Consider the following 12,612-nt stretch of genomic DNA (forward strand, 5'->3'; position numbering starts at 1 on the left):
TGAAGAAACAACACAGTGTTCGATATCCGACTATGAGTCACTATTATGTCTGTATGAATAGGAAGCATCTTTGTCCAAAATTCGATAGCTATAAGGTAGCAAATCCAAGAATAATTCGGTCCGTGCTGAGGTAGAGTTTATATCACAGTTCATATCACCTAGCAATATCCAGGAAACGTAATTTTAACAGTTATTTCATTGGCAGACCAGAACGTTTAGCCATAACATCGTGAAGAATTCGACATTTTAGAAGAAATGATACATGATTACCTCGAAAATTAGCACATTTGGAGGTAGCTTGGCACGAAGAATCATGTGACAATTCATGCTCATCTCCACAACACGAGCAACACTTAGGGCTATCACAAATGTTAAGGGGATTAGCAGTAATGACAGTACATAGGAAGTGCTTGCCAAGGTTTGATACTACCTTGAAAAATCATAGAGGTATCGCTCACCCAGTTGTAACAAGAAAACACAGTCTTTGTGTCATAATTCATAAGTGCTAGTTGTATCTCTGTTCCCACTTTAGTAAGGATGTGCTTGGGCGCTTTACTCTTTCCCATAAGCCAAAAAAATATAATAATAACAACAATAGTGGAGTGTGTCGAGTTTTTTTTATTTGTATATTTTAACTGACGATATTATCTCTGTTTGAAAATCTGTTTGGAGGTTGAATCAGCTTGCAATAAAACTGATAATTCATCGAATTCCTGGAAGAAGGGCAAAAGTCTATAAAAGTGTACTATGCTGACTTCTTTTGCTTTTCTATGTATTTCTTTTAGCCAGCTCCAAGAAAACTACTACTACTACTACTACTAACAACTCATCGCAGCACCAAGCCGCCTGAGGCCAACACAGCTACGCACGCTCCTCCTCCACCCCAATCGATTCAAAGCCTCCCTTTTTAAACCTGCCCAGGAAGTTCCCATGTCCTTTAAATTTTTCTTTATGGAGTCCTCCCATCCCAGACTAGGACGAGCTGCTTTCCGTTTAACCCTAGATGGTTGGCCGAAAAGAACAATCTTCGGCAATCTGTCATCCTTCATCCGCACAACATGCCCTAACCACCTTAACCTTTCTTTCATTATAGACCTAGAAAGCGGTATTGAACCACATTTTTCGTATAGCCTATTGTTTGAAATACAGTCAGTCAGCACGGTACCCAGAACAATCCTTAAGCAATTTCTCTGGAAAACATCTAGCAAATGTTCATCCGCTTTTCGGAGCGCTCATGCTTCAGAGCCATATTTCACCACTGTCATCACTGTAGCTTCTAATATTCTAATCTTGGTTTGCAGACTTATCTTACTATTCTTCCAGACTTTTTTTAACTGTGAAAAAACACCCTGAGCCTTGGCTATTCTATTTTTAACATCTTCACTGCTCCCGCCATCTTTACTAATAATACTACCAAGGTAAGTGAAGATGCCCCCCTGATCAATCTTTTCATTACCCAACGTCACCTTTTCATCTTCACTTATTCCTAGCCTTAGTGATTTAGTCTTCCTAACATTAATTTTCAAACCAATACTAGCAACCTGACCTCGCAAAACCTCTAAAAGTTCATTCATTTTGCTCACACTTTCATCTAGGATGCTTAAATCATCAGAATAATCTAAGTCCATGAGATTTTTTCCTCCCCATTTGATTCCGTGGTCTCTGATTGCCTTGCCTGTGCTCCTTAAGACAAAGTCCATCAAAATGATGCATATAAAGGGAGAAAGAATACAACCCTGATTAACTCCTGATTTAATAAAAAACCAGCTGCTAAACTCATTTCCTACCTTAACCGCAGCAGTGTTATTCTCGTACATAGCACTAATCACTTTAATGTATTTCTCTGGTATACCATACAAGGATAAAACCTTTACTAAAGCTCCTCTATCAACAGAATCGAACGCTTGCTCATAATCTATAAAACTGAGGACCAAAGGTGTTTGAAAACTTAGGCACTTCTCAATTATTAACCTAAGAGTGAAAATTTGGTCAACACATCCTCTACCTTTTCTAAAACCGCACTGCTCTTCTCTTAAAACTTTGTCTACGGCATCTCTCAGTCTAAAAAGTATCATATTACTAAGCAATTTGCTACCTACAGAGACCAGACTAATGCCTCGATAATTACCACACTCACTTTTATCACCTTTCTTATAAAGTGGCTTAATTAAGGTTTTCCTAAAATCGTTAGGTACTTCCCCTTTTTCAAAAATCATATTCATAATCTTCAATAACTTATTTCTAACCTCAGAGCTCCAAGAAAAGAATTGATATAAATCTACTGAGAATTATTGCTGAAATTACTCGGATTTCACGCAACGCAAGCGCTAGTTGTGAGCGATTTATCTCTGCATCAGCGTCTTCAGCGTACGAAATTTCTGCTGCAAGCAGGATAAAGTCAATTCGAACAATATATGCATATTTATCTCACAATTTAGAAATTCTGTGCGCACATATCAGCGGTTCCGGAAATGTATACCCCCATATCCTGAATTACACAAGAGCAAATTTTTGTGTAGTTTTTCTAGACTTTGTGTTGTTTTAAACAAAGATAAAAAGGAAAAGGTCATTTTCTAGCTCTATGTGTCAATTTTTCCCTTCTGATTGGCATCTCTCGCAAGTTTTAATTAATATAAGGTTTTTGCCGCAATGCTGCCAAGAATTACTCACATTTTCTGGATATTCTTTATCAAACAATGCCCAACGGGTAATTTTCGTAATTATTAACTTCATTTTTCGAATACTTTTAGATTAAAAATTGAGGTCGCTATTTTAAATTTAAGGAAAATTTCTAGTGGGGGGATTCTTCATGAAGAATTTCCGCAGGGGTTTAATTTTCTCTTCGACTAACGGGAGAAAATTCAGAACGGAATCGTCAGAATTTTCAGATATTAAAAGACACATTTAGGCTTGTATTTTTTACAAAAGCCCCAGCACCTCTTTTCCCCAGAGCTGAGTTTAGGTGGGCAGAGGGGGCACTTGTCCCGGGTAAATTCTAAGGGCAGGGTTGGGAAAACTAAACATTGACCTCACTCATTCCCATTATTTAAACAGATTTTGGGGGTTTGGAGTTAATAGACCCTTATGCCCCATTCCCCATTTTTGCCCATTTTTCCCATTTTATTCCCATTTTTGGGACTCTCTTTTTCACCCCCCCCCCTTTCTTTTTACTTCGAAATCTTTGGCTTTCCCTTTTCGCATAATATTTTGGGCAATTTGTCGCAGACCGGCTAATTAGTTTTGAATAGAAACTGCATAGTTAGCATGAGTCCTCCTAAACCAAAAAAAGATTTTTAAATGGCTAGACATGGGGGAAATTTGACTGGGGGGAGAAGGATTAGTTTGTACATTGAGGATAACACGGGCCAAGGTTGCCACCTGCAGTACGAGAGTGCTATTTTAGCACTATTTCATTATATGTAGCACAGTAACACCTACTCAGGGTTGCCACTTGTAGCACGAAAGTGCTATTTTAGCACTATTGCAGCTAATTTTTTGACTGTAGCACCGAAAATCGGTGTGTAATACACACAATTGGGCAATCGTAGTACTTTAGGAACTGACCGTGGTGGCAACCCTGCACGTGACCTTACGTTTTACCCTTTGAGGTTTAGGATTGGTCAATCTCCATGAGCTGTGCCTCGTTGCAGTTTTTATTTTTGTCCTTTGGAAGCAGATTTGATTTCAGTCCTTTCGTGAGATTTGATTTGAAAAGAAGTAAGCTTATTCTCTCTATTTTCGACTTCGTTTTTTGACTAGCCTAGGTATAGTCTCGAATCTAGAGAAAGTAAGAGTTTTAGAAAACTAATTTTGGGCTTGATGACTTGGGCCCGTACAGCAGGACCCTAGGCTAAATATTGTGGCATTCACTCTCCCCCAACAGGTAGTAAACTTGTCGCACCCCTATTGGTTATAGCTGGCATAATCACAACATGGAAATCAGCAAGGGCAGAACTTGTAAAATTCGTGGCGCGCCTGAGTTCATCGTTGCCCCAAAATGCCAGAGGACTTACACTAGCGGCTTCAGGACTGACCTTGGCAGCCCATTAGATTACAAATATTGGTGGCAGAACAGTCCGCGAGAGGACGTGGACCGTATCGACCACGATATCATACCCTAGTAATATCAGTAGTGGTACAGGTGGCAATGTGCCACGTACCCAGGCAGCAACAGGTAATTAAACTGGTGTTGCTAGGTCAAATACCATCATTATTGTTTGGAAACTGAATTATTTATGGAATTTTTCGAATAAAATCTTACGCTTAACTCGGAAACTTAGTGATCTAGCACTTGAACTTTTGGTTTAAAAATTAAATAAAAAAAACAAGTTTTTTTAACTGAAAGTAAGGAGCGACATTAAAACTTAAAACGAACAGAAATTATTCCGTATATGAAAGGGGCTGTCCCCTCCTCATCGCCTTGCTCTTTACGCTAAAGTTTTTAAAAAAAATAGAGTTGTGAGAAAGTCAAACTTTAGCGTAAAGAGCAAGGCGTTGAGAAGGGGAGAGCCCCTTTCATATGCGGAATAATTTCTGTTCGTTTTAAGTTTTAATGTCGCTCCTTACTTTCAGTTAAAAAAACTTGTTTTTTTTTGTTTAATTTTTGAACGTTTTTGAATAAATGCAGGTTTTGATCTTGGCTCACAGTACATGAATAATTAAAACAAACTGTTCATATTAATTGTCTTTTATTTGGTTAAATGGCTTTGTCGAAACTTGTTTCATTTTATTTACGAATGTTTTTATTAGTAATAGATATACGTAACTTACGAATTAATTTACGTAACGAACTTCTATATTCATATATTTTTAATACGTATATTAGGGGGTTCGCCCCCTAGTCAATACCTTGCTCTTTAAGCGAAAGTTCGAATTTTTTTCCAATTCTCTAAAACTGACCGCTTAATCACAAAGGCCGTTAATTAGAATAAATAGCTCTTATGAAAGTATTAAAAAATCTCTGGCTTAAAGAGTGAGGTATTGACTAGGGAGTGAACCCAATCATATATGCAATATTTTCTGTTCGTTTAAAGTTTTGATGTTGCTGCTGTTGCAGTTGAAAAACTTGTTTTTTTACATTTAATTTCTGATCTTCTTTAAAATAATTCTGGGAAGTCCGGCGTCCCCTTCATAGAAATGTCCCTTCCCCCATGAAAACTTCCTTCATGGAAAGATCCTCCCACATAACCCCCGACCCCCCCACTACCAGGAAAAATCTCCCCTGAAAACGTCTGTACTGTATACTTTACCCAATGTATACTATGTGTTAACATTGGGTATAGTTCATAACTTTCAGCGCTCCTCCCGGGAACTTCGGGGGATTAAGTCATCCTAAAATACATACTTATAATGTTTTCGAACATGCTGAACAAAATGGCTATCTCAAAATTTTGATCAGGTGACTTTAAGAAAAAAATGAGCGTGGGATGGGGCCTAGTTGCCCTCCATTTTTTGGTCACTTAAAAAGGGCACTAGAACTTTTAATTTCCATTCCAATGAGCCCTCACACGATATTCTAGGACCACTGGGTCGATACGATCACCCCTGGGAAAAAAAACAAATAAACACGCACCCGTGATCTTTCTTCTGGCAAAAAATGCAAAATTTCACATTTTTGTAGATAGGAGCTTGAAACCTCTACAGTAGGGTTCTCTGATACGCGGAATATGATGGTGTGATTTTCATTAAGGCTCTATATATTTTAGGGGGTCTTTCCCCCTTTTTTCGAAAATCAGACAAATTGTCTCATGGGTAGGATTAAACTTGATGAAACTTATATATTTGAAATCAGCATTAAAATCCGATTCTTTTGATGTAGCTATTTGTATCAAAATACCGTTTTCTAGAGTTTCGGTTACTATTGAGCCGGGTCCCAATAACCAATACTATATGTTAACATTGAGTAAAGTTCATAACTTTCAGCCCTCCCCCTGGGGGATTCGAGGTATTAAGTCATCCTAAAAGACATAGTTATAATATTTTAGACCATGCTGAACAAAATGGCTATCTCAAAATTTTGATCAGGTGATTTTGAGAAAAAAATGAGCGTGAGAGGGGGTCTAAGTGCCCTCTATTTTTTTGGTCTCTTAAAAACGGTACTAGAACTTTTAATTTACGTTCGAATGAGCCCTCCTATGATATTCTAGGACAACTGGGTCGATACGATCACCCCTGGGGAAAAAGAAAAAACAAAAAAAAAAAAATAAACACGCATCCATGATCTTTCTTCTGGCAAAAAATGCAAAATTCCACATTTTTGTAGATGGGAGCTTGAAACCTCTACAGTAGGGTTCTCTGATACGCTGAATATGATGGTGTAATTTTCATTAAGGTTCTATACTTTTAGGGGGTCTTTCCCCCTTTTTTCGAAAATCAGCCAAATTTTCTCAGGCGCTTAACTTTTGATAGGTAAGATTAAACTTGATGAAACTTACATATTTGAAATCAGAATTAAAATCTGATTCTTTTGATGTATCTATTGGTGTCAAAATTCCGTTTTTTAGAGTTTCGGTTACCATTGAGCCGGGTCGCTCCTTACTTACAGTTTGTTACCACGAACTGTTTGATTTTACTGTATTCATTTATTTCTCCCTTGTATTTATTTTGTCTAACTTCCATTATAATCCAAAGTTTGGAGGGCAAGCTCGCGGGATTTTTTAGTTTTATCCTGTTGCGCTCAAAAATTTGCTATAAGAAACTTTGTTTACTATTGGTCTGCATTGAAGTTTAGATAAATTACAATGATCTCCATCAAAGCCGTTTTGAACTTGCGAAGAGAGAAAAAGAATAAACCTCATGCAAAAAAATTATTTACCTCAAAATGTAATCCATCCAATTTCGCAGAAGATTCGTAAACAGTTTCAAAGACGGTCTTTCTATAGCGTGAGATAACAGTATAGTCCAATAGGTAGTTTAGAGGATCCAAGCCTAAGAAACGAAATATTTTGTCAGGTTATCTACAATAAACCACATTACAAATTGTTAATAATCCCATGGGAATTTTAAGAAAAAAAACTTTCAATCAGCCATTGAAATCAGAAGCATTACGATTACAGTGAAGAGGGGGGTCTGAAACTCGCGGGAGTGCACGACCAGAAAGTATTAAAGTTGTTCATGAGGGATTAGATGGACTGGTACCGCTGTTTGTCAAAAGAAGTAACTATTACGCCTGACGCAAGAAGTGATGATGCTGCTGGCAAGTGTATTAAACTTTAACTTCCTAGTTTTTTTTTTGTTTTTTTTTTTTACATCAGAGGCAACGCTATAGCTTTGCCTGTAGTAAAGGCCATACGGCTCCAATGTTTTTTTTTCCCCCAGAGGCACTTCATATGGAAGGGATCGTCGTATAAACTTCAAATGGGGCTCATTCGATTCGATATCGAGAGTTCTAGTGCCCTTTTTAAGAGTCGAAAGTGATCGGAGGGCAACTAGCCCTCCACGCCTTTTATTTCCCCAACTTTATACGATAAAAATTTGTAGGTAGGCATTTTTTCAAAAATCATGTAACAAAAACTCCGGGGTCGACACAAGCCCCCAGGGCCCGGGGGTAGGCGTTGTAAGTTATACCCTGGGAGTAAATATGGTTCTTATAGAAGGGATGAACGTAAAAAGTTCAGAGAGGGTTCACTTGATTGGAAATTGAAAGTTCTAGTTCACTTTTTTTAGAGTCAAAAGAGATCGGAGGGCAATTATACCCCCCCCCCCCTCACGCCCTTTTCCCCCAATTGCATCAGATAAAAATTTTAGATAGCCATTTTGTTGAAGATAATTCAAGGTCAGATAACAAAAATCCGATGTCAACACAACCTCCCCCCAGGGCCCGGGGTCTGGGGTTGTAAGTTATGCCCTGGGGGCATGGAAGGCTCTTATGGAAGGGATGCTCGTATAAAATTCAAAGAGGGTTCATTTGATTGGAAATTGAATGTTCTAGCTCACTTTTTATAAGTCAAAACTGATCGAAAGGTAGCTAGCCTTTCCCCGCCCTTTTCCCCCAAAATTTATCAGATAAAAATTTTGAGATAGACATTTTGTTAAAAATAGTTCGAAGTTCAGACAAAAAAAAATCCGCTGTCGACAAGGTCCCACAGGACCCGGAGGCAGTCGTTTTAACTTACACCCTGGGGGCCTGTATGGTTGTTACGGAAGAGATGCTCGTATAAACTTCATAGATGGACCATTTAATTGGAAATTGAACGTTTTAGTTTACTTTTTGAGAGTCAAAAGTGGTCAGAGGTCAGCTAGCCCCCTCCCCCCCCAAGCCCTTCCCCCTCCCCAAATGTAGCAGATAAAAATTTTGAGATAGCCATTTTGTTAATAATAGTTCAAGGGTCAGATAAAAAAAATTTCTATGTCGACACAACCTTCCAGGGCCTAAGGACAGGTATTGTAGTTTATGCCATGGGGTTATATATATTTATTATAAATGGGCTGCTTATGCAAGCTGTAGAGGGAGATCATTTTTTTGGAAACTGAAATTTTTAGTTCATTTTTTAAGAGTCAAAAGAAATCGGATGGCAACTAGCCTCCCTCCGCGCCTTTTTCCCCCAAATGCGTCAAATAAAAATTTTGAGATAAGCATTTTGTTAAAAATAGTTAAAAAGTTAAATAACAAAACTCTGGTGTCGAAAAAAACCCCAGGGCCCGGGGGCAAACGTTGTCATTTATGCCCTGAGGGCATTCATGATGCTTGCGGAAGGAATAATCGTATATACCTCAGAGACGGCTAGTTTGTCTAAAAATTGATAGTACTTGTTTACTTTTTAGAGTCAAAAGAGATCAGAGGGCAACTAGTCCCTCCCCTCCCCCTCCACGCCCTTTTTTCCCAAATGCATCAGGTAAAAATTTTGAGATAACTATTTTTTTAAAAATAATTAAATGGTCAGATAACAAAAATCTGGTGTCGACACAACCCCTCAGGTCCCGGGGCCAGTATGACTCTTATGGAACATATGGCTCTTATGGAAGGGATGCTCGTATAAACTTCAAAGAGGGCTCACTTGATTGGAAATTGAAATTTCTAGTCAAATTTTTTAAAATTAAAGAGATCTAAGGGCAACTAGCCCCTTACGCCCCTTTTCCCCAAACCCATCCGATGAAAATTTTCAGATAGCCTTTATTTAAAAATAGTTCAAATACCATAACAAAAACTCCGGTGTCGACACAGATCCCTAGGGCCCGGGGGCTGGCGTTGTAAGTTATGCCTTTGGGGCATATATGGTTCATATGGAAGGGATGCTCGTACAAACTTCAGAGAGGGCTCATTTGATTGGAAATTGAAAGGTGTAGTTCACTTTTCAAAAGTGATCGGAGGGCAGCTAGCATACCCCCACGCCCCCCCCCCCCAAATGCATCAGATAAAAAATTTGAGATAACCATTTCGTTAAAATTAGTTCAAGGGTTAGATAACAAAACGTCCTGTGTCGACACAACCCCCCAGGGCCTGGGGGCAGGCGTTGTGAGTTATTCCCCGGGGGTGTATATGGTTCTTATGGAAGGGATGCCCGTATAAACTTCAGAGAGAGCTCATTCGATTGGAATGTGAAAGTTCTAGTTAACTTTTTAAGAGTCAAAAGAGATCGGAGGGCAACTAGCCCCCCCTCCACACCCTTCTTTTCCCAATGCATCAGATAAAAATTTTGAGATTGCTATTTTGTTAGAAATAGTTAGAAGGTGAGATAACAAAAACTCTGGTGTTGATACAACCCCCAGGGCCCGAGGGAAGTCGTTGTAAGTTGTGCCTAGGGGGTATATATGGCTCTTATAGAATTCCTATGGCTCTAGGGGGTATAATATGGGTATATATGGTATATATGGCTCTTATTATTATGATGCTCGTATAAGCTTCAGAGAGGGCTCATTTGATTAGAAATTCAAAGTTCTAGTTCACTTTTTACAGAATCAAAAGAGATCCAAGGGCAACTTTCTCCTCCCCCTTCCCCCACGCCCTTTTTCCCCAAACCCATCCGATAAATATTTTGAGATAATAATTTTTTTTAAAATAGTTCAAACACCCGACAACAAAAACTCCGGTGTCGACACAAACCCCCAAGGCCCGGGGGCAGGCGTTGTAAGTTATGCCCTAGGGGTATATATAGTTTTTATAGAGGGGATGCTCGTATAAACTTCAGAGAGTGCGCATTTGAATGGAAACTGAAAGTGGTTTGAAAACTGATTTAATAGTAAAAAACAGCAGTTGCCTACTACAATTTTGACGTAATTTTGCAAGCTAAAAAGCTACTAAATGCTGAACTGAATGAATGTTTTCAAGCCGCCTGGTATCACACTTGAAAGATGAGGACAATATTTCTGACATGTGCAAAACACTTTCCACAACAGCAAATCAAAATGTCCCCATACCTAATTTTGTTATATTGAGCCCATGCGAAGTCCCGACCGTAGGGGAGACTGTACACGCTACGGTTGTATCTGAAGTGAATGAGTTGTCGTGAAAGCTGGACAGTTTTATTGAAGATTCCATTTCTACTCCTAAATGGCCTCAAGTTGAACCGCAAAAATAGTCAAATTTAGCCTCAAAAGTTTCTTATATGGTGGTCCTCTAGAATCCTCCTAAAGATTTGAAAGGTCCATCAGAGAGAAAAACCTTTATAGATAGTTTGTGCCCTAGTGCTGACGGAGGGATAAATGAACTCCGCCGAAGCAAAGGGGGAGTGTAAGCTTGTCGTGTCTAATAAACATATCGCTAGCCAAATTGTTGATAAAGCTAAGTGCTCTGAACTCTCTCTTGAGGCATCAATTAAAGAACCCGTCTTTGTTGCAGCCATTACGCGGGTGCCCGACAATTTGGACGACACTAAACTTAAAGAGCTTATTCCAAATTGCGTCAAAACAGCACAATGTGGGAAATCACGAACATATAAAGTGTACTTCCAATCTCGAAATGAGCTTCACAGATTCCTAAAGGATTGAATTAAAGTTGGATACGAGCGTCTTCCTGTGCAGGAGTTTATTTGTCTCCCTTGCCGGTGCTTTACCTGCCATATCACTGGCCATGTCGCTGCGAACTTGCGGAGCAAGTGACCACAAGTCTACCTCCGATCACCCGTGCAAGAAAACTCCTATTTGTGTTACTTGGAAAGTGGAAGGTCATACGTGATATAGTGTTAACTGCCCCGAAAATCATAAGCCGTCAAAAGTGAGCCCATAATGCTAAGCCTTATGTCTTGGAATATTAATGGAACCTTTTTAAATAAATTACCTGCGCTAAATGCCCTTATTTCTAAATATTCTGTTATTTTTGTTCATGAGCATTTTATTACTAAGCTTAGTATAAATTCACTCAAGTTAAAAGGTGCTTCATCATTCTGTGTGCCCGCTAAGATATTAAGTAGATGGGTTAGACCATCTGAAGGTCTAGCATCATTCGTTCTTTTATATGTCTGTTGTAGTTTATTTGACATGGATGATAATTTTCTTGTAATTAGGGCTGAGAGCTGTATCTTCATTAGTGTGTATTTGCCAACAAATTATGGTATTGATCAATCTGATCAATTATTCGCCCTTTCTGTACAAAAGCTTGGTTCATGTTTGAATTAAGTTAAGCGAATAGGCTTTCCCAATCATAATTGCTGGCGATTTTAATCCTCTCAGAAATTGGGATTCAAATTGGGAGACAATTTTCTCTCAGAAATTGGGATTCATCAGTCAGCTCGTATATCCATGATAATGAGTATGTTTGAGATTATTTATGCGTTCTTGCGACAGATAGCGATTCTACATATGTACACAATTCTGCTTGAACTTCTAATCAAGATCATTTTGCTATGTCCCACAATATCTCTGCTGAACTGGTGAAGGTTATTTCTGACTATCAACTAACTGACCATCTCCCTATTACATCTTCTTTGGAAATCCATGACTTCGAAAAACAGAATAATTATGTGAATCCTCCTAGGCTAAAAACCCGTTGTGATTGGGCTGGAATCAATTCTGATTTATGTGCTTCTTGTACAGGTTTTATTCTGAGTAAAATACGGGCTCCTTTCCACCTTTTGCAAAGGTCAAACAAACCGCCAAATTATGAAGTGAGACTTTGCCTGTATATGTATGTAGCCGAAATCAGCCATGCTCTTTATTTTGCCGAAAATCAATCTGTACCGCTTCGGAAAATCCGTAAGGGTATCATTCCAGGCTGGTCTTTGAACCCTGATCTCGTAGCTTCTTGCCTTGAAGCAATTTTGGTTCAATGTTTGGAAGGATTGTGACCGACCATTGACTGATGCCGTGAATCTTGTTCGTCTTTTTATAAAGAGAAGTTTTTCCAAGGCTCTCACTCTTTATCGTAGAAAGCTAGTAATTGCCAACTCGGCACGTGCTAAGAACGATAAAGATCTTCTTTTTAGAATTATGTCTCGCAAAGATAGGTCTCCACCATCTTTATCTGCGGCTGACATTCCTGATGAGGAATGGTATACCTACTATGAATCCGAATTTGCTGCTCCTGATCAGCACCTTAAACTCTTTTATGAAGCTGAGTTAAATAATTTCCCCTGCTACCAGTTCCAATAAAGAATTCGTTGTTAGCGCAGCATCGATTGAAGATTTCATCAGACATTTAAAGCCTAAATCATCCAATGATATTGACCACATCTGTGC

At 38.8% G+C, this 12,612-nt stretch overlaps 1 protein-coding gene across 1 annotated transcript in view; it reads right to left on the minus strand.

Annotated features, from left to right (window-relative positions):
• LOC148954567 (uncharacterized) overlaps positions 1-11,010 on the minus strand; it is a 49,842-nt gene extending 38,832 nt beyond the window's left edge. The window contains exons 1-2 of the mRNA XM_089086339.1: positions 10,992-11,010; positions 6,815-6,927 (exon numbers count right to left, since the gene is read on the minus strand). Of these exons, the coding sequence (XP_088942465.1) occupies positions 6,815-6,927; positions 10,992-11,010 (132 nt within the window). The remainder of the gene's footprint in view (positions 1-6,814; positions 6,928-10,991) is intronic.
• Positions 11,011-12,612: the final 1,602 nt, after the last annotated feature.

The sequence above is a fragment of the Artemia sp. Qi Xiang Cuo genome, chromosome 3, assembly GCF_049724085.1.
Source record: "Artemia sp. Qi Xiang Cuo chromosome 3, ASM4972408v1, whole genome shotgun sequence".
In the NCBI taxonomy this organism is placed as follows: Eukaryota; Metazoa; Arthropoda; class Branchiopoda; order Anostraca; family Artemiidae; genus Artemia; species Artemia sp. Qi Xiang Cuo.